A 25,593-nucleotide genomic window follows, 5' to 3' on the forward strand; every position below is an offset into this window, starting at 1 on the left:
ACAAAATTAACCGGGTGTGATGGCAGGCGCCTGTAGTCCCAGCTATTTGGGAGGCTGAAGCAGGGGAATGGTGTGAACCCGGGAGGCAGAGCTTGCAGTGAGCCGAGATCGTGCCACCACACTCCAACCTGGGTGACAGAGCAAGACTCCGTCTGAAAAAATAAAATAAAATAATAATAATAATAATTTATTTTTTTAGCCATAAAGGATGGAAGTCAAGAACTTTTTATCATGTTAAGTATAGTTTGTTTATGAAATTAATTTGTAAACAAGAGCAAAATATTTTTATTAATTTTTGTATAGCATTGATTTTTTATACATCTCAAATAAACTATTATCTGGAAAAATTTTTTAAAAGAGGAAAATGCGGCCAGGCGCAGTGGCTCAGGCCTGTAATCCCAGCAATTTGGGAGACCGAGGCGGGTGGATCACAAGGTCAGGAGATCAAGACCACGGTGAAACCCCATCTCTACTAAAAATACAAAAAATTAGCCGGGCGTGGAGGCGGGCGCCTGTAGTCCCAGCTACTCAGGAGGCTGAGGCAGAAGAATGGCGTGACCCCAGCAGGCGGCGCTTGCAGTGAGCCGAGATCGCGCCACTGCACTCCAGCCTGGGGGACAGAACCAGACTCCATCTCAAAAAAAAAAAAAAAAAAAAAAAAAGAGGAAAATGCTTACATTATTATTATGGTAGCTAAATTAAAAGAAGAGCATAAAATAGTTTTTACAGTATTTAATTCCAACTATACATAGAAAAAAATTCAAAATGTGGTATGAACATACAGTGGAATATTATTCAGCTGTAAAAAGTAGGGAAAGTCTGACATATACCACAACACAGATAAATCTTGCAGATACTATGCTAAGTGAAATAGGCCAGTCACAATAAGACAAACATTCTATGATTCTACTCATATGAAGTACTTGGTATAGTCAAATTGTGAGAGACAGAGAGCAGAATGGTGGTTGTTGGGCTGGGGGAGAGGGGAATAGGGAGTTACTGTTTAATGGGTAAAGAGTTTCACTTTTGCAAGAGGAAAAGCATTCTGGGGACTGGATGTACAGCACTGTGAATGCTCTACTACTGAACAGTACACTTAACTGGTTAAGATGGGAAATTTTAGGTTTTATATATATATAAATTATATAAATATATATTATATAATTTTATAATATATATTATATAAATATATATAAAAAATATATATATTCTACCACAACTACTTTTGTTTAAACTTAAAAAGAGAACTCAGCAAGAAAAAAGCTAATATGATTTTTAAAAACTTAATCTATACAAGATTATAAATTTCTGAAGTTCTAAACTGAAGAGAATTACCAGAACCAAAGGTCTTAAAAACAGAAAGGTTATTTCTCTGAATGAAGATGACAAAGCATTATTAAAGTTAAATGCTATTCTTAAGTGTAAGTTGTGGCAAGAACCTAAATACTAACAATGCTGCATTTAGAATAAGGTTTATTGAAATTCCATATGAGATGATAAAATCCCAGTTTATCACCACTTCAAAGATCAAAGGTTCATGACACCAGTAAACTATTAACATGCCTTCCAACTCAAAGGACAAAGCAGCACTATCCTCAGAACAGCAGCGTTCTGCTCACTTAAGGCCTTCAGATGAAATGGTTTGAAAACTCTGCTATACTTTCCATATACTTAATTCTGATATCCAGGGCCCCAAAAGTGGACATGAGGAATCTTTTGCTCTCTGGGAAAAATTTTAATCTCCTGTTGGGTACACAGTAATCAAGAGTTACACTTATTTCTTTTACATCTGTTATTTCCATGATAACTTTGAGAGTTCTCTATCTGAAGAGAACACTTTGTGATTCTAAGAAAATCATACTGGCTTCAACTTTAGGCTGGGTTCTTTCTGCTAAAAGAAACAAACTTGGTATTTACATTTTTTGTCTTAGCTATTTATAACTCGATTACGTAAGTATATCACTTCTACTGTTTACATTTTAAAGAAGCTTTAACTTTTAAATAACTTTCTATTTATACTTAATACTTAATACATGGCATTTTTAGGGTACAATTTGTATTGTTAAGATATTTCTACCTGCCTAAAAGAAAATAGAGCAATTCAAACTCAGAATTTTCTGAGACCACTTTTATCAGTGCTGATGCATTTTAGTAGCAATCAGTAGTAAAACTGCTACAAAATGAAACATGGAAATACACAACTGTGACTTAATGAGACTCAAACAGGTAAAGGACTTCGGACTGGTTAAATGAAGTATATCTGAAAATGGAGACTATATGTCTGTAAATAGTAGAAAAGAGGCAGAAGCTCATATAACATTCTACCATATGTGTTTAGAAAAAGGAAAACAAAGGCCGGGCGTGATCACTCACACCTGTAATCCCAGCACTTTGGGAGGCCGAGGCGGGCGGATCACAAGGTCAGGAGATCGAGACCATCCTGGCTAACATGGTGAAACCCCATCTCTACTAAAAATACAAAAAAATTAGCCGGGTCTTGTGGTGGGCGCCTGTGGTCCCAGCTACTCGGGAGGCTGAGACAGGAGAATGGTGCGAACCCAGGAGGCGGAGTTTGCAGTGAGCAGAGATGGTGCCACTGCACTCCAGCCTGGGCAATAGAGCGAGACTCCGTCTCAAAAAAAAAAAAAAAAGAAAAAGGAAAACAAAAATATTTTCATGTATACACATAAAATACCTAGAAAGTTTCACAACGAACTAGTAACCTTGCTTTACTTCCAGGGAGGGAGAACAAGGTGGCCACAGGCAAAAGTGGGAAGGGAATTTTCTACTCATAACCTTTTGTACCTTTTGAATTTTTAACCACAAAAATAACTACCAACAAAATTTGTTTTACGGCCCCTTTAGAGTTTAGTGATGTTATTTTTAAAGTGCTTACTGTTCTATCAGTGAAAAAAATCAATTCCCCAAATCTACTGTCTGAAACAGATTTTCTAAATATTATCTCCCTTAAGGAGACAATCTTGAGCTTACAGCAGATGATATAGCACAAAAACCTATTTGGCAAATGAAATTAAGACAGTGATAAAAACAATTTTCTCATATGCACATGCAACCAAAATAACTATAGCATAGTTTTCAGTTGTTGAAGAATAAAAAGGCTAGTCATATCAGACATAAATGTAAGTTATCAATATTACAAAAAAGGAACAAATTATCCAGAAGCCAGTTAAGTCTAAAGTACCCATAAGCCATGTGGAGGAGAGTGAAGAACTTTCCTTATACAGTCCTGCAAAATAAAAAGGATTATGGCCAATTTACCTAGTAACTAATACAACTGCTTATGAACTTTTAAAAAAGAACAAGGTCATTTTATTAATTCCTATATTTTATAAATTTTATTTGACACAGTTTTCACAGTAGCTATTTCCATGACAGTATAGATATATCAAGTTGGCTTTAGTTAACTAGAATCAGTATTAAGAAAGCATTCTGGCCAGGCACAGAGGCTCAAGCCTGTATTCCCAGTACTTTGGGAGGCCGAGGTGAGAGGATCACTTGAGTCTGGAAATTTGGGATCAGCCTGGCCAACACAGCAAGACCCCATCTCCACACACACAAAAAAATAATAATGTTTTTAAAAGAAATCACTCTCATACTTAAGAAAGAAATCTTATCTCCTCTTCAACTAGTCCCCAGTTACCCTTTCCATGGTTTTGCTTTCCATGGTTTCAGTTATCTGTGGTCTGAAAATATTAAATGAAAAATTCCAGAAATAAATAACTCATCAGTTTTAAACTGCACGTTGTTCTGAGTAGCATGAAGAGAGCCTGTACCATCCTACTCTGTCTCATTTGGACTATGGATCATCCCTTTGTCCAGTGTATGTCACTATAATGCTACCTACCCATTACCCATCCACATAATCAGGGCTCGATGAGGCAGGACCACCTGAAGCAGATGAGCCTCCTTCTGATGGATCATCAGAAGGTGAATAGCAGCCTAACACTTAAGTCACAATGCCTACATCATTCACTTTGCCTCATCTCATCAAATGAACAGGGGTGAGTACAGTGCAAGACACTGTGAGAGACAGAAAGACTACACTCATATTTCTTTCATAACAGTATCTTGTTATAATTATTCAATTTGATTAACAGTTATTATTGTTCATCTCTTCCTAGGCCTAATTTATAAATAAAACTTACCAGTACGTATGTATAGGAAAAAACACGGTATACATAGGGTTAGGTACTATCTGTGGTTTCAGGCATCCACCTGGGGTCTTAGAACATATCCCTCCATGGATAAGTGAGGGACTACCATACTGGTAACTATCTTTGCTATTTATTTTAAAACAGGAGCTGCAAGCATTTTTATATAAAAATAAGAATCTATAAACAATCACAAACCTGTGTGTAAGTGCAATTCTTCTTTTTACATTTGCCACATGTGAACAAGTCAGTCTGGGTCCCACCAGTCTTGGCCATCTGATGCTCTCTGATGGCTTCTTTGGTCAAGTTTTTCCGCATCTCTTTCAGCTCATCACTAGCCATTTCCTATTAGGTAGGGGGCAATACCACTCAGTTATAGACACCTTCTATACATATCCTGAATGATATTTTGATCAATTAGCCTAATCATAATAATAAACCACATATCAACCTTTAAAGTTTTAAAAGCATTAAATTAATATTTTTCCTCCCAGGGCTTGTAAAAGTTTAAGTCCTTTTAAAAATTTCTTCAAATACTTAAAAGTTTACATGTGAAAATTGGACTTAAGTACTGTTTAAAGGCTACTGAAACCACCTTTGCAAAGATTACGATAGTGAGAGAAATCGAACATGGCTGACTCCATCTTGCTTCTAGTGTCACAGGCTGGCTGTCTTCCCTCTTTCCTGGGCACAGGCCAAGCTAACCATGGGAGGAATTTACAGTTTAACTTTGATGCAAAGATGGTAACGGTCCTTCCCTAAAACCAATGCCTCTTCGTTCAGAGCCTGAGATCACCTTTGCAAGACTAATGAAAGGCCAGAGGATTAGGATTATGGGAGCGGCCTGAACTCTACTAAAATGTAGACATAGTTTCTATAATCCCTCACTGCTTAGGAGTCATGTGGCCAGAGGGCACAAAGTGTGTGACTTCCCCGATTGCTCCTACAGGTAACATTGTTATTGTAGAACCTGAGATTGGTTTTTTTGAGATGTTTTTCAGACTGAGCCCTCCAGAACTCAGGCTCCTAACCCAGAGATACAGAAGGACCAGTTCCCACATCCCAGTGATTACATCCCCAACCAATCAGCAGCACTCATTCCCTAGTCATAGGAATAGTCTCCACCAACCTATCCTTGTAAAACCCTAACCTCCCAGTCTTCAGGGAGACTAATTTGAGTAATAACTTCGTCTTCTGCATGGCCAGTCTCGTGTTAATAAAACTCTTTCTTAACCGCAATAGTGCAGTCTCAGTGAACTGGTTTTGTGTGTGTAGTGGGCAGGAAGAAGCTGTTGTGATTACACTATGAACAATGTAAACCTACAACGAGTACCTCTAGTATCCAGATTATAGTCTTTAATACCATTGCCTACACCCCATCCCCAAAAGAAGTCAGGGATCTCTGGAGCAATGTCTGATTCCAGTTTTGAGGCAAGAAATGTACAGAATATGCCAGGGTCATCTTCTTGTGCCAGTTTTTACTAGCTAGTTTTACTAGCCAGTTTTTACTAGCTAGTCATACTTTGCTTTATCTTGCTTTGCGCTATTGTCCTTCATTTTACTGCACTTTGCAGTTACTGCATTTTTTACAAATTGAAGGTCTGCAGCAATGCTGTGTTGAGCAAGTCTATTGGTGCTATTTTTCCAAAAGCATGTGCTCGCTCCATGTCTCTGTGTCACATTTTGGTAATCCTCACAATATTCCAAGCATTTTCACTATTATTGTATCTGTTAGGTGATCTGTGATGAGTAATTTCTCATGTTACTATCGTTTTGGGGGCACCACTAATTTTGACCACATAGACAGTAAACTCGACAAATGTTGTGCGTGTTCTGACTGCTCCACTCTTTCCCCGTCTCTCTTCCTCTCCCTGGGCCTCCCTACTCCCTGAGACACACCAATATTGAAATTAGGCCAATTAATAACCCTACAATGGCCTCTAAGTATTCAAGGACAAGGAAGAGTCAACATGTCTCTCGCTTTAAATCAAAACCTAGAAATAAGGCTACGTTTAGTGAGGAAGGCATGTGGAAAGCTGGGATAAGCCAAAAGCTAGGCCTCTTACATCAGTTAGCCAAGTTGTGAATGCAAAGGAAAATTTCTTGGAGGAAATTAAAAGTGCTACTCCAGTGAACACAAGGATAATGATCAAAATAGCCTTATTGCTGATATGAAAACATTTTAGCGGCCTAGACAGAAGACCAAACCAGCCACAACATTCCCTTAAGCCAAAGCCTAATCCAGAATAAGGCCTTAACTCTTTAATGCTGAGAGAGAGAAGGAAGCTGCAGAAGAAAAGTCAAGAGGCTACCAGAAGCTGGTTCATGAGGTTTAAGGCAAGAAGCCGTCTCCATAACACAGTACAAAATGCAAGGTGAAGCAGCAAGTGCTGATGGAGAAGCTGTGGCAAGTTATCCAAAATACCTAGCTAAGATCATTGATGAAAGTAGCTATTCTAAACAACAGATCATCAATGTTGATGAATACTGGAAGAGAGTGACATCTAGGACTTTCACAGCTAAAGAGAAGAAGTCAATGCCTGGCTTCAATGCCTCAAAGGACTTTGAATGACTCTCTTTATTAGCGGCTAAGGCATCTGGTGACTTCAAGCTGAAGCCAATGCTCATTTACCATTTAAAAAATCTTAGGGCCCTTAAGAATTATGCTACATCTACTCTGTGTTCTATAAATGAAACTACAAAGCCTGAATTACAGCACATCTATTTACAGCATGATTTACTGAATATTCTAACCCCACTATTGAGACCTACTGCTCAGAAAAAAGATTTCTTTCAAAATATTCCTACTCATTGACAATGCACGTAGTCATCAATATATCTAGTCATCCAATAGATCTGATGGAGACATCCAAGAAGATTAATGTTATTTTCATGCCTGCTAACAACAACATTCATTCTGCAGTTCATGGATCAGGAGTAATTCTGACTTACTTTTTTTTTTGAGATAGGGTTTCACTCTGTCGCCCACGCTGGAATGCAGTGGCGCAAACTCAGCTTACTGAAACCTCCACCTCTCAGCCTCAAGTGATCCTCCCAACTCAGCCTCCTGAAGTAGCTGGGATTACAGGAATGCACCACACCATGCCCAGCTAATTTTTCTTTTTCTTTTTTTTTTTTTTGGTAGAGATGGGAATTTGCTGTTGCCTAGGCTGGTCTCCACCTCCTGGGCTCAAGTGATCTGCCCATCTCGGCTTCCCAAACTGCTCAGATTACAGGTGTGAGCCACCATGCCCAACTGACTTTCAAGTTTTATTTATTTCAGAAATACTTTCTGTAAGGCTGCAGTTCCTACAAAAAGTAATTCCTCAGATAGATCTGAATAAAGTAAACTGAAAACCTTTTGGAAAGGATTAACCATCCTAGATGCCATTAGGAACATTAGTGATTCATTGAGAAGAGGTCAATATATCAACATTTAGAGGAGTTTGAAAAAAGTTGATTCCAATCATCATGGATGACTTTGAGGGCTTTGACTTCACTGAAGAAAGTAATCACAGAGGGGCCAGGTGCAGTGGCTCATGCTTGTAATCCCAGAACTTTACAAGGCCGAGGCGGGTGGATGACCTGAGGTCAGGAGTTTGAGACCAGCCTGGCCAACATGGTGAAACCCTATCTCTACTAAAAATACAAAAATTAGCTCGGCATGGTGGCGGGAGCCTGTAATCCCAGTTAGGAGACTAAGGCAGGAGAATCGCTTGAACCCAGGAGGCGGAGGTTGCAGTGAGCAGAGATCACACCACTGCACTCCAGGCTGGGCGACAACAGTGAAACTCCGTCCCCCACCACCAAAAAAAAAAGTAACCACAAATGTAGTGGAGAAAGCATGGGACGGAAAATTAGAAGTGGAGCTTCAAGATGTGACTGAGTTGCTTCAATCTCATAATAAAAGCTGAACAGATGAGATGCTTCTTGTGGATGAGCAAAAAGTGATTTCTTGAGATGGAACCTATTCCTGGTGAAGATGCTGTGAACATTGTTGAAATGACAGCAAAGGATTTAGAATAGTACATCAACTTAGTTGATAAGGCGGCAGCAGCATGTGACAGCACTGACTCCAATTTTGAAAGAACATCTACTATGCATAAATGTTATTAAACAGCATCGCAAGCTACCAAGAAATATTTCATGAATATTTGTTCCATCAATGCAGCAAACCTCATTGTTGTCTTATTTTACAAAATTACCACAGTCACCTCAACCTTCAATAACCACTACCCTAATCAGTCAGCAGCCGTCAACATCCAGACAATTCCCTTTTCCAGCAAAAATAGTACAACTTGCTGAAGACTCAGATGATCATGAGCAATTTTTAGCCAGGTGTACACTGTTTTATTAGGTGTAATGCTATTGCACATTTAACAGATTATAGTATAAGCATAACTTTTATATGTACTGGAAAGTCAAACAATTAGTGTGACTCTTGTGTGTCACTTTATTGCAATATTCATTTTATTGCAGCAGTCCAATCCAAACTTGCAACATATCTGAGGTATGTTTGTGTACAGAAGAAAAATTCACTCTCTTGAATGTTTACTAAAACAGTGAAATTGTAGATACAATATAGCTAATATCTATGAACAACCATGTCTATAAATAGCAAGCTACAAATTTCATTTTTTCTATAATTCCCTATTAAAATTTAAGAAATAATCAATAGGATGGGCACAGTGGCTGAAGCCTGCAATCCTAGCACTCTGGGAGGCTGAAGCAGGAGAACTGCTTGAACCCGGGAGGCGGAGGTTGCAGTAGCCATTGCATCCCAGCCCGGGCAACAAGGCAAAATTCCATCTCAAATTAAAAAAAAAGGAAATAATATGATGTAACCAATTTTATAGTGTTTAACCATGAAAAAAGGTTAGCACTTACAAAGTTTACTTGCAATTAGAGATTCAACTCTCTGGCTCTACATGAATTCATAAAAAGTAAAACAATTGGCAGCCAGCCGTGGTGGCTCAAGCCTGTAATCTAGCACTTTGGGAGGCTGAGGCGGGCAGATCACCTGGAGGTCGGGAGTTCGAGACCAGCCTGACCAACATGAAGAAACCCCGTCTCTATGAAAAATAAAAAAATTAGCTGGGCGTGGTGGTGCATGCCTGTAATCCCATCCACTCGGGAGGCTGAGGCAGGAGAATCGCTTGAACCCAGGAGGCAGAGGTTGCGGTGAGCCAAGATCGTGCCATTGCACTCCAGCCTGGGCAACAAGAGCGAAACTCAGTCTCAAAGAAACAAAAAGTAAAACACGTTTGTTTTTAGACAATAATTTAACGTAATCACATTAAAAGCATGGAAACAGCTGGAGAAGGAGCAAAGTACTGACAAAAGATATAATCACCTTAAGTATTTGTCTAGTATATATCAGAATAACTAACAGAAATTTATTACATATGCAATATTTATATAGTAGTCTATGATGATAATAGGCTTTACACTTCACAACAGAGAATCACATTATAGAAACCTCAGATTCATACATACTCACCTCTGCTGTCATTCTAGCAAATAAGTCAGGAGGAATATTCCCACAGAGGACATTTTTCCTTAAATTTGGATTTTTTGCATCTTTAAGATTTGATATCCTACTTCGTACTCTATTTTTGTATTTCATGTCTGTATTCCTTATTTCTTGATATATAGGTACCAGACCGTTAAGGAAAAAAGGTAAAATTATAAAAACAAGATCACTTTTTTTTCCTATTCTGCCAAAATAAGAATTCCTGAGGCTGGGCACAGTGGCTCATGCCTCTAATCCCAGAACTTTGGGAGGCCAAGGCTGGTGGATCACGAGGTCAGGAGATTGGTACCATCCTGGCTAACATGATGAAACCCCGTCTCTACTAAAAATACAAAAAAATTAGCTGGGCGTAGTGGCAGGTGCCTGCAGTCCCAGCTACTCAGGAGGTTGAGGCAGGACAATTACGTGACTGGGGAGGCAGAGGCTGCAGTGAGCTGAGATCAAGTCACTACATGCCAGCCTGGGCGACAGAGCGACACTCCATCTTTAAAAAAAAAAAAAAAAACCCTGAAATTTCTAAGCAATTCACAACAACTGTTTCCAGTTTCCAGTTTAGAGTATGTTAAAAACAAGGTAGTATATCTAATTCCTTGAACGGTAATTGGCAAATAATAGTGATACTACTTTTACACTGTAAACTAGTTGTTTGCTTGTTTGTTGTGAAGGCGGGTAGAAAGTCTCACTCTGTCACCCAGGCTGGACCTCAGCTCACTGCAACCTCCATCTCCCGGGTTCAAGCAATTCTCCTACCTCAGCCTCCCGAGTAGCTGTGATTACAGGCGCCTGCCACCACACCCGGCTAATTTTTGTATTTTTAGTAGAGACAGGGTTTCACCATGTTGGCCAGGCTGGTCTCAAACTCCTGACCTCAGGTGATCCACCCATCTCGGCCTCTCAAAGTGCTGGGATTATAGGCGTGAGCCACCGCGCCCGGCCTAGTCATGTTTTATTTCCTAAATGTTTAGTGCCAGCAGTATGCAAGTCAACAGGGTTTCAAAAAGTAACTCAAGTACTCAACATGAGAAAGCATATGTTTGAAAAGGAGCTTGAACTTATTCAAGCTCTACTTGCCCAAATCTGAATTCTACTAAGGATCCTAAAAGTCTCTTTGGTTACACAGTTCCCGTAGGGTCTCTGAGAAGAGACCATTCAACATGGCCATGAGGGTTCATCTCCTCCCCCTGCTCAGCAGGAGCTACCTCTCAGCAGGCTCTTTTCCCCAGAAGAGGTCACTGCCAAAGCTGAACCCTGGAACAGCTCCCTTCCTAATACGGCCATTTCCTCAACTAGGACAATCCCATGTTACACAGCCGCCTAGATGCTCCCTGCCCCTACCCACACACAGTATCCCTTTCCTGAAGCCCTTTCCCGGTGCTCAGCATGAACAGGCTTCCTCTGGGATAATGAGCTCAGATGACTGTGTGTGCTCTGAGGTCCCCCTAACTGAGAAGTCTTAACATTTACGTGTGTATGCTTTCCATGCCCTTTTGCACAACTTAAGTTCAGACACTACATTCTCAATTTACAAGGCAGAAAATTTTAAAAGCCATCAATACTGTACTTTGCTTTTGAATAACAGGAAAAACAAGACAAATAAAATGATATAGATGTCCCTCTCCTTTCCAAGAAAACAATACAATTAAGACAAAAAGTGAAGAATAAGACTTTGAATTCTATACCAGCAGGAAAAATTAAGCTAGCAGATTTCTTAAAACAATTATGACCCCCCCTTGAAGTTGTGTGACACCGAGTGACTTGTCTGGCTGGTAGCAGAAGTAACAGATGACACTCCTTGGCAGTAGTTTTGAAAGCCAGTATGCAATTTATCCCTTTTACCTTCTGCCACATCACCAGCTCACAATGGCCACTCCACCAGCCTCGTCCTAGAGGACAATGACCCAAAGCCCAGAGTCCTCAGCTAGCCTGTGCTGAACATATAGGACAAATAAATTCCTATTTGTCCAGTTTAATCTGTGAAAGAAACCTTTGTGGTATTAAGCCACTAAAATTTCAAGGTTGTTACCACAATATAACACAGCCTATCCTGCCAAGTACATGAAGTCAATCTTGGACACTAGTGTTTTGCTAGGAAAGAGAAATTCTTTAGGTTTTTGAATTGCCAATGAGTTACACCCATGTTCTCATGTATTTTGTAATCTCTTCTAATTATGTTATCGGTTTGCCTTTCTCATTCTCAATCACATTTTCACTCTCCTGCTATCTGAATCAATTTTACCAGGGATTTATATACTTCAGTTTCCAAAGAGCCAGGTCCTTTCAGACTTCGCTGTTCTAGTTCATTCAGCTTCATCATGAAGGAAAAAGTCTAGCATGGTGGTCAAGATCATGGGCTTGGAGACAAATTCCCTACACTGGAATCCCAGCCTTGTCAGTGTCAGGCTGTGTGATCTAGAACAATGACCGATCCTCTTCTGCTTCTGTCTTCTCTCTGTAAAATAGGTTGAGAGCACCTAATTCACTGAAAGGACTACCGCAGGTAAAACCGTGCCTGGCACTTGTATATGTTCAATCAATATTACTTATTAAAAAAAATTATGAATATACACACAAAGGATATCTTCTTCAATTTGAGATCCTAATTCTTCCTCATCAGCTCCAATTGCAATGTAGTCATCTAAAAACAGGCATAAAGAATTGTCAAGTTATTGTTACAGATTAAAAGAAAATTCTAATACCAGGTAATTAAACTACATACCTATTTCTTAAACCCCATTTGCCTGACATAAAGAAGCCGTTCAGTTTAGTTGGTTAGAATCTAGTCACTTCACTGCCAACTAGACTCCTTTTCTGGGCTTCACCTGATACCCACAGTGCTCCTGCACTGACGACTCCTGATCCCTCAGGCACAGGAAGTAACTGATCTAGCAGGCAATTCATCTTTCATAACTCCATAAATTCTGGCTGCTCCAGCAGAGAGTAAAGAAAGTTACAGGAAGAACTGTCTTCTCTCCTGTGACTCAGGCTTCAATGCAAAGAAACCATTCATTTAACCTGCCAATCACATATACAGACACACTCAGAAGACTCCTATACGAATATTCAAAAGAAGGAAATAAACTAGGGAGAGAAAAAATATATATATATACATATATATATAAATAAAAATAAAGAGACAGTAAGGAAATCAAAGTAGAAAGGGCAGAGTAAGGAGAAATACAGGTCAAAGTAGCCATGATGCGGAATGAGAGAAAAGAAAAAGGATGAATTCGTATAAAATGATAAATATTCCTGTATATAAAACTTTAAAGCCAAAATGTTACATGTTAATACTGGATACTCTCAAATTAAATTAAGCTCCCATACATAAATCAAGACTCATCCCTCTCTTAAACAGAAAATAGAAAACGCTCATACTGTATGTCATACTATTTAACAATTCAGTATTGTTAACTCTCAACCTAAGATCAGCATACACAGTTTGCAGATTAAGTTGTGGGGAAACAAAAGATTTGTGAGAAAAAAGTATACATTACTATGAATTCAGGGAAAACATCCATGTATTAGAGGGAATCTATTTCTTACAATTACATAGTAATAAGCAAATGCCCCAGTATTTCTCCCCCTCTCCCCCTTAATCCCCGAGCTAAGCAGCAGTGGGTGGGCTATCCACAGGGTGACACTCATCAAACAGTAATATGGAGTTGGAGATGGCAGTAGTTGGTGGTGGTGACCAAAGGGCTAAGAAATAACATGCGCTGGACTTACCCCCTGTTCGAAGAGCTGCCGCAAGCATCTCCCTACACTTCAACCGCACAGAATCAGAAGTGCTTGGTGCCCGAGGAAAGGATGAAACGTAAGTATCTCGAGCATTTGTCTCATCCTTTCTGTTGCTTACATTGCCGCTGGAAGTACTGAAATACACACACAAAAACACCACAAAAAGAAATCAAGAACAATCCTCTCAAAGTAACAATATTACTATCATGCTGTAAAAACAAAATTTGGGGCCTAAATAAATGACACAGTATCTCAGTGACCTTTATATGAGGGGAAAAAAATTGCCTGCATACAGATTAAAAAGAAGTTAAAAAGTTTACAATTTAGTAAAGAGACAAGTATCGTGCCTTTTTTAAAAAACTAAACATTTTATCTTTGATTCTCATTTTAAATATTAAGCAATATTTTTAATAGAGAAAATACCCACTATAGTTCAGTAAAACAAATGAAAAGCAATGATCTTGGTATAAGGAGAAGGATGAAGGGATGGGACCAGAGAATGACAGCTTTCTCTTTTTTTTTTTTTTGAGACGGAGTCTCGCTCTGTCGCCAGGCTGGAGTGCAGTGGTGCGATCTCAGCTCACTGCAAGCTCCACCTCCCAGGTTCACGCCATTCTCCTGCCTCAGCCTCCCGAGTAGCTGGGACTACAGGCGCCCACCACCACGCCTGGCTAATTTTTTGTATTTTTAGTAGAGAGGGGGTTTCACCATGTTGGTCAGGCTGGTCTCGATCTCCTGACCTCGTGATCCACCCACTTCAGACTCCCAAAGTGCTGGGATTACAGGCGTGAGTCACTGCGCCCAGCCTTTTTTTTTGAGACGAAGTCTTGCTCTGTTACCCAAGCTGGAGTGCAGTGGTGCCATCTCGACTCACTGCAAGCTCCGCCTCCCAGGATCACGCCAGAGAATGACAGCTTTCAACCAAAACTAGAGACAGAGACAGAGACAGAGATGAGAGAGAGAGAGAGAGAGAGAGAGAGAGAGAGAGAGAGAGAGAATGCTAGAAAAACCCTGTTTCACAGGGCACGGTGGCTCACACCTGTAATCCCAGCACTTTGGGAGGCCAAGACAGGCAGATCACTTGAGGCCAGCAAATCCAGCCTGGGCAAAATGGTGAAACTCCATCTCTACTAAAAATATAAAAATTATCTGGGCATGGTGGTGCCCGCCTGTAATCCCAGCTACTTGGGAGGCTGAGGCAGGAGAATCGCTTGAACCTAGGAGGCAGAGGTTTCAGTGAGCCAAGACTGCACCACTGCACTCCAGCCTGGGTGACACAGCAAGACTCCAACTAAAAAAAAAAAAAAGAGAGAGAAAAAGAAAAAGAAAAACCTTGTTCCACTTAGATAGTGAGGTCCCCAGTGAGACAAATACCATGTGTACTGATGAGTCGTGAGGCTACAAAATGGTGTGTTTCTCCCCAGAAACATCACCTCAGTATGAACATTTGGGAAGTTTTATAATTTTCCAGTCAACCTAATTCTTTCAATTGCTTCTGAGTAGCTTCTTACACTGGATTATCACTAAAATGGGTTCTTTCCAAAATAATCTTCGTGATTACAATTAAGCTTTATCGCATTTAAGACAGCTGCAGTAACCCTTTTGAAAGACTGATTAAATCATCCACCATCCATAGATGTGACTTGCTACAATGCTGCAAGAACATACTCCCTTGCCTTCTCTCCAAAACATAACCACTGTTAAACTTCACAAACAGGTGCCTGTGGGTAAGATGGTCATTAATACCTTCTAAATTTAGTCAGTTCCTTTTTGAAGCCTTCAGTGATTTCCCCCTGTATTCCCAAAATACTGATTCACACAGGTTTGTATACAATGACTTTTCAACATTTTTCTCTCTATCAGACTGAATTTCTCAAGAACAAAAACTAGGATTTACTTTTCTTTGTGTTTTCATTATGTAGCATAATGCCTGTCAGTGATAAACAAATGAGCAAACCAATGTTTAAAAACCCATTTCTTTTTCTTTTAAGACTCCAGCCTGAGCAACTGAGCAAGACTTTTCATAGTGGTGAACAGAGCAAGAGTTGTGCAGTGGTGCCATCATAGCTCATGCAGCTTTGAACTCCCGGGTTTAAGCAATCCTCCTGCCTCAGCCTCCTGAGTGACTAGGACTACAGGTACATGCCACCATGCCCAGTTAATTTTAAAAATATTTTTTGGCCAGACAAGCTGGCTCATGCCTGTAATCCCAGGAGTTCAACAACAGCCTGGACAAAATAGTGAGACCCGGGGTTGCCAAACATGGTGGTATGCACCTGTGGTCCTAGCGACTTGGGAGGCTGAAGTGGGGGGCGGGCTTGAGACTGAAAAGTTGAGGCTGCAGAGAGCCTTGACTATGCCACTGTACTCTAGCCTGGGTAAAAGAGCAAGACTCTGTCTCCAAAAAACAAAAAACAGTCCAACAAACAAATAAACCTTTTGTTTTTGGTAGAGAAAGAGTCTATGTTCTCCAGGCTGGTCTCGAACTCCTGATCTCAAGTGATAATTCCGTCTTGGCCTCCTAAAGTGCATTAGCCACCGTGCCAGGCCCCAAAACCCATTTCTTTTCTTTTCTTTTTTGAGACAGAGTCTCATTCTGTCACCCAGACTGGAATGCAGTAAAACAATCATGGCTCACTGCAGCTATGACCCCCAAGCTCAGGCGGTTCTCCTGCCTCAGCCTCCCAAGTAGCTGGGACCACAGGCATGTGCCATCACACCTGTCTAATGTTTTTTATTACTTGTAGAGACAGGGTCTCCCTATGTTGCTCAGGCTGGTCTCAAACACCTGGGCTCAAGTGATCCCCCACCTTGGCCTCCAAAAGTGCTGACATTACAGGTGTGAGCCACCACACCCAACCAAAAACTCACTTCTTAAACACTTTGATTAAATGCTTTTGCTTCTCTGTGTCTGCAGCCAAATGCTACGCAGGAACCAAGAACCAAGGGAAACTGCCCACACGGACTGAGAGAAACTTTTCCTCACTAGTTTCACTATTGCTGGTCCCAGTTCCTACATTCTGATACTTCTCAATCCTCTTGCATTTCTGTGTGTGTGTTGGGGGTGGGGGGGCCAGGGGGGCATGTGTAGATAGATACCAATCAGTTACTTTACCAGACTTCATATACAGTAATTTTCTTTTGCAGACAGGTTCTATACCTACACATCAAGCACATAAAACTGAAAAAGACAACAAGAGGACGGGCACGGTGGCTCACGCCAGTAATTCCAGTAGTGTGAGAAGCCAAGGTGGGCGGATCACTTGAGGTCAGGAGTTTGAGACCAGCCTGGCCAACGTGACGAAACCCCATCTTTATTAAAAGTACAAAAATTAGCTGGGTGTGGTGACGTGCACCTCTAATCCCAGCTACTCGGGAGGCTGAGACAGGAGAACCGCTTGAACCTGGGGGGTAGAGGTTGCAGTGAGCCAAGATTGTGCCACTGCATTCCAGCCTGGGCAACAGAGAGAGACTCCATCTCAAAAAAAAAAAAAAAACAAGGCAGGGCGTGGTGGCTCACACCTGTAATCCTAGCACTTTGGGAGGCCAAGGCGGGAGGATCACCTGAGGTCGGGAGTTCGAGAACATGGAGAAACCCCGTCCCTACTAAAAATACAAAATTAGCCGGGCGTGATGTACATGCCTGTAATCCCAGCTACTTGGGAGGCTGAGGCAGGAGAATCACTTGAACCCGGGAGGCAGAGGTTGCAGTGAGCCAAGATTGTGCCATTGGACTCCAGCCTGGGCAACAAGAGCAAAACTTCGTCTCAAAAAAAAACAAAATAGGCCGGGAACAGTGGCTCAAGCCTATAATCCCAGCCTTTGGGAGGTCAGGCAGGCAGATCACGAGGTCAGGAGATCGAGACCATCCTGGCTAACACGGTGAAACCCCATCTCTACTAAAAAAACACACACACAAAAAAACTAGCCAGGCGTGGTGGCTGGCGCCTGTAATCCCAGCTACTCGAGAGGCTGAGGCAGGAGAATGATGTGGGCCAAGGAGGCGGAGCTTGCAGTGAGCCGAGATTGCGCCACTGCACTCCAGCCTGGGCGACCGAGCAAGACTCCGTCTCAAAAAATAAAAATAAAAAAAATAATAATAATAATAAAATAAAATAATAAAAACAAAGACGAGAGACTGAGGAACTATCCCAGATTTAAGAAAACTAAACGGATATAATTTAGAAAAAATTGCATAAACTTTATTAACAACCACTGCTTAAGCCCACCTTTGACTTATCTCTTTTAATATAGTTAATATGTTTAATATATATATTTAATATAGTTAATACAAATACCAAAAACAGTGTACAAGACATTAACATAAACATGAGCAGTGCATGATCAATTTTGGGAAAATATTGAGAAACAAAGTTAAAATCGGCAGTAGCCTTAATGTCCTAAATACCTCAACACGGCTGGGCGCGGTTGCTTACGCCTATAATCCCAGCACTTTGGGAGGCCGAGGCAGGTGGATCACCTGTGGTTGAGAGTTCGAGACTAATTTCGCCAACATGGTGAAACGCCGTCTCTACTAAAAATATAAAAATTAGCCAGGTGTGGTGGCATACACCTATAATCCCAGCTACTCAGGAGGCTGAGGCAGGAGAATCATTTGAATTTGGGAGGTGGAGATCTCAGTGAGTCGAGATCACGCCATTCCAGCCTGGGTGACAGAGGAAGACTCTGTCTCAAAAATAAAAAATAAAAAAGGCCAGGCACGGTGGCTCACGCCTGTAATCCCAGCAATTTGGGACACTGAGGAGAGTGGATCACCTGAGATCAGGAGTTCAAGACCAGCCTAGCCAACATGGCAAAACCCCATCTCTACTAAAAACACAAAAATTAGCCAGGTGTGGTGGGCGCCCGTAATCCCAGCTACTTGGGAAGCTGAGGCAGGAGAATTGCTTTGAACCCGGGAGGTGGAGGTTGCAGTGAGCCGAGATCATACCGCTACACTCCAGCGTGGGTGGCAGAGCGAGACTCTGTCTCAAAAAGGTATGTGGCCCCTCCCCACCAGAATTCCTGATTGAGTAGTTACCGGATGAGGCCTGAGAATCTGTATTTCTAACAATCTGTATTTCTCTCCTCTTCCAGGGACCGTACTTTCGAGAACCATTGCTTTAAATCAGTGTTGACAGTTAACCTACCAGGTTCCCAAGAACAGAGGAACGATTTGTATTTAACCAACTATGCGTATGGCAACATGTCCAATACTGCATAGTTTATGATATGTAATAGGAAAGAACACATGCAAAGGCCTCATAGGAGGTGAGGGACAATCTGAACTCTTCGTTAACGAACTTCACATTTTAAGTTCTTATAAAAAATTGCTAGTTTTTTTTTTTTTTAATTTAAGGTCTCACTCCATTGCTCAGGCTGGAGTGCAGTGGCATGATCTTGGCTCACTGCAACCTCTGCCTCCTGGGTTCCAGCAATTCTCCCACCTCAGCCTCCCAAGTAGCTGGGACTACAGACACATGCTGCCATACCTGGCTAATTTTTTTTTTTTTTTTGGTAGAGAAAGGGTTTCACCATGTTGGCCAGGTTGGTCTCAAACTCCTAACCTCAAGTGATCCTCCCACCTCAGCTTCCCAAAGTGCTAGGATTACAGGCGTGAGCCACCGTGCCTGGCCACAAATTGCTAAATTCGAAAGGAAGAAAAAAAGCATGCAAAGGAGAATGAGATCAAAATGAGGGCCAAAATAAATCTAAAAAAGAAATGTGGTAAATAGAGGAAGTAATCATTTGAATCTCTAATTACTACCTCTATTATCAATTTTATCAGTGCCTACCCCAGCAATCCCATTCAATTAAACTTGTTAAGTACAATATAAATAACTACTTATTTATTCAATGTCTTCTACCTCTCAAATGTTCAAGAAATCTGAAAAAAAATTAGAATACTTGGCTACATACATTTACTAATTCCATTTGATTAGAAAACAAAAAAAGGAGTGTAGATAGGGGAACATTAGACGGGGGGAATTGATGCAGGAAGTAAAACTATGACTTTCAATATAAATAAATGTCTATACTGTGAAGTACCTTTCTTCTCTTGCTTCAGGGCTGTTCTGTGATGTAATTGCAGGTTCTTTTTTCTTTTCGTCAAGGTCTTTCTCAGTTGATGGCCCATCTGAAAATTATGAAATCTCTTAAGTTGCTAGCATTTGTAAAAACTAAAATACTGCATGTTAACAGGCTATTTGCACAACAACATGAACTAAAACCCTAAGTTTCCTACAAGTAGATGAAGTTTGATTAAGCTATTAGCATATGTACTGTTTTTCACAATGCAAGTTCAGTCAACACTTCCAAATAAATTCCCTCATTTGGTGGGAACTACAAGTTCATATGCCATGGGAACCTAAAGGGAGGAAAGTATATGGAACAAAGAGGTGGGAAGAATATGGAAATATCTGCACTGCTACTTTAAAAATGAAAGCACAGGTCAATGAAGTGGCTCACACCTGTAATTCCAGCACTTTGGGAGGCTGTGGATCACCTGAGCTCATGAGTCTGAGACCAGCCTGGGCAACATGATGAAACTCTGTCTCTACAAAAAATACAAAAATTAGCTGGGCTTGGTGGTACACACCTGTAGTCCCAGCTACTCAGGAGGCTGAGGTGCGAGGATGGCTTTTGCCTAGCAGGTGGGGGCTGCAATGAGCCAAGATCACGCCACTGCATGCCAACCTGGGCGATAGAGCCAGAACTTGTCTCAAAATAAAGCCAAATAAAATAAAAATAAAAGCATAAAGCATACACAGCAATATTGTTTTAATAAATTTCCATAAAGTTGGAAAATTTAAGGTGGTATCCAAAATATAAATATTTCTGGTATGGGTAAACAAAAAACACTTTCATAGAAAATACCTCAGGATGAGTAAGACCTACCCAGCACCTTCTCTATCTTAAATGATCTATAAAGTAATACAGAATGCACAAGTTTTAAGACCTAAAGAGGTGGCTGGGCATGGTGGCTCATGCCTGTAATCCTAGCACGTTGGGAGGCCACAGCAGGCAGATCACGAGGTCAGGAGATTGAGATCATCCTGGTTAACATGGTGAAACCCCGCCTCTACTAAAAAAATACAAAAACTTAGCCAGGCGTGGTGGCACACACCAGTAGTCCCAGCTACTCAGGAGGCTGAGGCAGGAGAACCGCTTGAACCTGGGAGGCGGAGGTTGCAGTGAGCCGAGATCGTGCCACTGTACTCCAGCCTGGGCGACAGAGAGAAACTCTGTCTCAAAAAAAAAAAAAAAAGGTAAGCAATGAGATATTATGAAATAATGTACATAAAATAGGTTGAGTCAGTGCAATATTTTAACAGCCAAAAGAAACATTCACTTTCAAATCAATCAACACAGCCTTAAATTTTAAAACTGGTACCTGCCTGGAGTCGGATGTGGTGGCTCACACCTGTAAACCCAACACTTTGGGAGGCTGAGGCAGGTGGATTACTTGAGATCAGGAGTTCGAGACCAGTCTAGCCAATATGGTGAAACCCTGTCTCTACTAAAAATACAAAAATTAACTGGGCATGGTGGTGCAGACCTGCAATCCCAGCTGAGGCTGAGGCTGGAGAATCATTTGAACCTGGGAGGAGGAAGTTGCAGCGAGCCGATATTGTGCCACTGCACTCCAGCCTGGGCGACAGAGTGAGACTCTGTCTCAAAAAAAAAAAAAAAAAATCGGTGCATGCCTGTAGTCCCAGCCACTCAGGAAGCTCAGGCAGGAGGAACGTTTGAGCCCAGGAATTTGAGGCTGCAAGGAGCTATAACTGCACCACTGCACACCAGCCTGGATGACAGAGTGATACCCTGTCTCAAAAAAACAAAACAAAAACAAAACACATAGCCTTGAAGCTAAGTTCAGAAAACGCTTGGGTCTACCGTATAAAGTACACCAGTTAACTACGTTTTACTCACTACATAAGCAATAAAGGCTACATAAATAATTTTTGTCAATTCTTCACATCTCTCTGTATAGAATATAGAAGAAACTATATCCAACTGGATAGCAGGATCACCTAGGGAGCCTTTAAACATATCCTCATGCCAAGCTCCAAACCAGATCCATTCAATCCAAATCTCTGGCAGTGAGGCGCAAGCATCATTATTTTTTAAAGTTCCTTAGACAGCTCTAATATATAGTTATCTGGATGAGAATCACTGATAAGAGAAAGGTTCAAATCACAACTGGAGAACTCATCTTGTAAAGCTGAAGTCTGTCAAACCTAAAATACAATTCAAGCCCTCTGATAAAACGTGCACATACACTTTAGTTTTCACATAATTTTGCTGCTCCTTGTTATTCTCAATAGTTACCTTGAAGACTCAAATCCCAAAGAGGCTATAGTATTGTAACCCTGAAAACAGAAGTAATAATGACACATGGCAAGGACTAACAAATGGTCCAAAAGTAATAGGGTAGAAAGCATTTAAAAGGGAAAACTGATGTAACAATGAAATATGATCCAGCAAGGATCCAATGCTGCCAAAGGGACACAGAACTACCTCACACACTGCTCTGGCACAGTGAATTAGTACAATCCTTTTGGAAAACACAGCAGTAAGAGGCATGAACAGCCTCAGAAGCATCCCTACTATCTGATATGGTGTTGTGGGCAACACAGCTCAGCTAGCAGGGAAGGAAGTGCTCCAGCTCTGGACTCCAGCTGTCTGCAATCAAGTCCCAGCTTGGCTATTCACCACCGATTCAACTGTGTGCTAGGTATTTAACTGCTCAATGCCTCAGATTCCTCATCATAAAATGGAGATTATATTGGCACCTACCAAATTGGATTGTTTTGAAGATTAAATGCATTAATACAGGTCAATGCTTGACATATCTTAAGTATTCAAAAATGTGCTACCTAGTAGCAGTAGTAGTAAATGTAGAAATGTAGCTAACAATGTAAAGAAAAAGCTTTAGGCAGAAAGATGTCCATCAAGACATTAGTTACAACCGCCACAAAGTTAAAAACAATAACAAATCTAACAACAGGCAAGTGATCAACTAAAATAGTATAGTCAACTGAATAAATTATTCTGAAACCAATAAAAATAGTAGTTATGATAGAAAAACAAAGTATTTTCATTAAAAAAGGTAATATAAATTAAGTACTCACAGAGCATAGGTAAAATTACAGTAGCGGTAAAATTTATGCAAATTAAATTTGAACAGTAATGTATTACAATCCATTGTACAGAAAAAGAACCTGCAAGTCTACACTAACAGATAAATAGCTAAGGGATATAAAGAAGGTTGTTGGTTTTTTGTTTTTTTTTTTGAGATGGAGTCTCACTCTGTTGCCCGGGCTGGAGTGCAGCGGTGTGATCTTGGCTCAGTGTAAGCTCTGCCTCCTGGGTTCATACCATTCTCCTGCCTCAGCCTCGAGAGTAGCTGGGACTACAGGCGCTCACCACCACACTCGGCTAATTTTTCTGTATTTTTTTAGTAGAGACAGGGTTTCACCGTGTTAGCCAGGGTGGTCTCGATCTCCTGACCTCGCGATCCGCCCGCCTTAGCCTCCCAAAGTGCTAAGATTATAGGCATGAGCCACCGTGCCTGGCCAGAAGGTTCTTCTTCTAAAGAATGATGATTTTATAAGTACTGAAGCAGAGGAGTCAGAAAAATCACAATTTTGCAACTACCACTACAAAGACTGGTTTGAGCAAAAAAATCAACAGATCCTAAATTGGGAGGGGAAGAGAAAGATCTGTTAAGGTGTAAGACAGTTTCAGGATCTTAAAAGTGTCTCCCACAGAATGGCTATTAGCTACAAGAGGAAAAACAATACACTATACAGTGTAGCTTTGACTGGATTCTCAAAATTACCATCAATGACTCTGGATATGATACCTTGAGAAGGACATAACATGCTTACATAGTATTCCAACTGTGAATGTACAACCTGATCTAATCATGAGAAAAAAGCAGGTACACCTCAAATATGGAATATGCTATTAAAAACAAAGGATGGGCCAAGCGCGATGGCTCACGCCTATAAATCTAACACTTTGGGAGGCCGAGGCAGGTTGGATCGCTTGAACCCAAGAGTCCAAGACCAGTCTGGGCAACATAGTGAGACTCTGTCTCAAATAAATAAATAAATAAATAACAAAGGAGGGCAGTGGCAGATGCCTACAGTTCCAGCTACTCAGGAATCTGAAGTGGAGGACTGCTTGAACCCAGGAGCTGGAGGTTAGCCTAGGCAACATAGCAAGACCCTTATCTCGACACAAAACAAAAAAGGTGGTGGGGAAGGGGGGGAATAGGGGAATAAACCTGCTTCAAGGATCCAACTTAAAAACATGGGAAATTCTACCTTGAATATATTTCCTACTTTACTTTTAAACCAAAATCCAATTCTACTTTGCATTCATTACAACCGGTCATTTTCTGCATATTGTATAACATATCCAAGTTCCATTTTTTAAGCTCATTATGAATTTGATAAAAATCTCACTTTGCATAATTTGATAAAACACTCACTTTGCATAATTTGATAAAACACTCACTTTGCATGAAAGTATTTTAAAATACACATTAGTGATAGTTACATGAATGTATACATAGGATAAAATTGCTCAGAAGGACACATGCCCCCACACATACACTAGTGCCAGTAAAAACTGATGAAATCTGAATGAGGTCTGTAAATTGTATCAATGTCAATTTCCTGGTTGAGAGTCTGTATATGAGAGTTATGCAATATTACCACAGGAGGAAGCTGGATAAAGGGTACATGAGACCTTTCCGTACTTTTTTTTTTTGGTAATTTTCTGTGAGTCACTTATTATGTCAAAATAAAAAGTTAAACTCCACATGTTCAGGAGGCATACATACTTTCTTCTATAGGAAATGACCTTGCTTCTTTTATCCCTACTTGAGGCAGGGGACCAGGAATGAGGGGGAAGGGGCAGGATATATACACACACATACATAAAATTTTAAAGCATGGCCCACAAGTAATTTTTTTTATTGGGTTTGTGCAATTAACGTGAAAGACAAAATTGCATTTAATTTTCTTTCCTTTCAAATTTTACTTTTAGGAAATATATCAACAAAAAATTGACAACTCCAAAATAAGATTTAAGGGGAGGGAATTCATATTTGTTGGGCTAGGACCCTATGTACATTTCTTACAGAGGTGATAATTGATAGTGAAATATCACAGACCAAAAACAAACAAAAAGTAAAATCATGAACCCAAGTAAACAGGTTGGTCTTCAAATGAGAAAGGAACATTTCTGCCTTGGGGGAAAAACAAAGGAGAAGGGGTATTTGTATTCTTCAAAATGTCAATTTCATAAAAGATAAAGAAAAGCTTAAGAATGATTTCAAATTAGAAAACTAGCTATGTGAGGCCAGACTCGGTGGCTCACGCCTATAATCCCAGCGCTTTGGGAGGCTGAGGCAGGCAGATCACGAGGTCAAGTGATTGAGACCATCCTGGCTAACACAGTGAAATCCCATCTCTACTAAAAATACAAAAAATTAGCCGGGCGTGGTGGTGGGCACCTGTAGTCCCAGCTACTTGGGAGGCTGAGGCAGAAGTATGGCATGAACCTGGGAGGCGGAGCTTGCAGTAAGCCAAGATCACGCCACTGCACTCCAGCCTGGGCAACAGAGTGAGACTCCAACTCAAAAAAAAAAAAAAAAGAAAACTAGCTATGTGATCCTGAACTGGATCTTTTCCTGGAGGTGAAAAGAAAAAAAAAAACAACTATAAAAAACATTATTGGGACAACTGACAAACCTGAACATAAACCACAAAATACTATACCAATGTTAAATTTCCTAAATTTCTTTCTTTTTTTTTTTTTGAGACGGAGTCTCGCTCTGTCACCCAGGCTGGAGTGCAGTGGCCGGATCTCAGCTCACTGCAAGCCCCGCCTCCCGGGTTTAGGCCATTCTCCTGCCTCAGCCTCCCGAGTAGCTGGGACTACAGGCGCCCACCACCTCGCCCGGCTAGTTTTTTGTATTTTTTTTTTTTTTTTTTAGTAGAGACGGGGTTTCACCGTGTTAGCCAGGATGGTCTCGATCTCCTGACCTCGTGATCCGCCCGTCTCCGCCTCCCAAAGTGCTGGGATTACAGGTTTGAGCCACCGCGTCCGGCCCTAAATTTCTTATACTATGAT

The 25,593-nt window shown here is 40.8% G+C and overlaps 1 protein-coding gene across 2 annotated transcripts in view; it reads right to left on the reverse strand.

The window, feature by feature from the left end:
- The window catches only part of TCEA1 (transcription elongation factor A1), a 59,668-nt gene that overhangs the window by 9,407 nt on the left and 24,668 nt on the right, over window positions 1-25,593 (reverse strand). For both annotated transcript variants that reach the window (XM_015145362.3, NM_001260708.1), the window contains 5 exons: window positions 19,492-19,579; window positions 13,432-13,577; window positions 12,284-12,340; window positions 9,673-9,827; window positions 4,371-4,517 (listed from right to left, as the gene is read on the reverse strand). In XM_015145362.3, the coding sequence (XP_015000848.1) occupies window positions 4,371-4,517; window positions 9,673-9,827; window positions 12,284-12,340; window positions 13,432-13,577; window positions 19,492-19,579 (593 nt within the window). The remainder of the gene's footprint in view (window positions 1-4,370; window positions 4,518-9,672; window positions 9,828-12,283; window positions 12,341-13,431; window positions 13,578-19,491; window positions 19,580-25,593) is intronic.

The sequence above is a fragment of the Macaca mulatta genome, chromosome 8 (genome assembly GCF_049350105.2).
Source record: "Macaca mulatta isolate MMU2019108-1 chromosome 8, T2T-MMU8v2.0, whole genome shotgun sequence".
NCBI classification, from domain to species: domain Eukaryota; kingdom Metazoa; phylum Chordata; class Mammalia; order Primates; family Cercopithecidae; genus Macaca; species Macaca mulatta.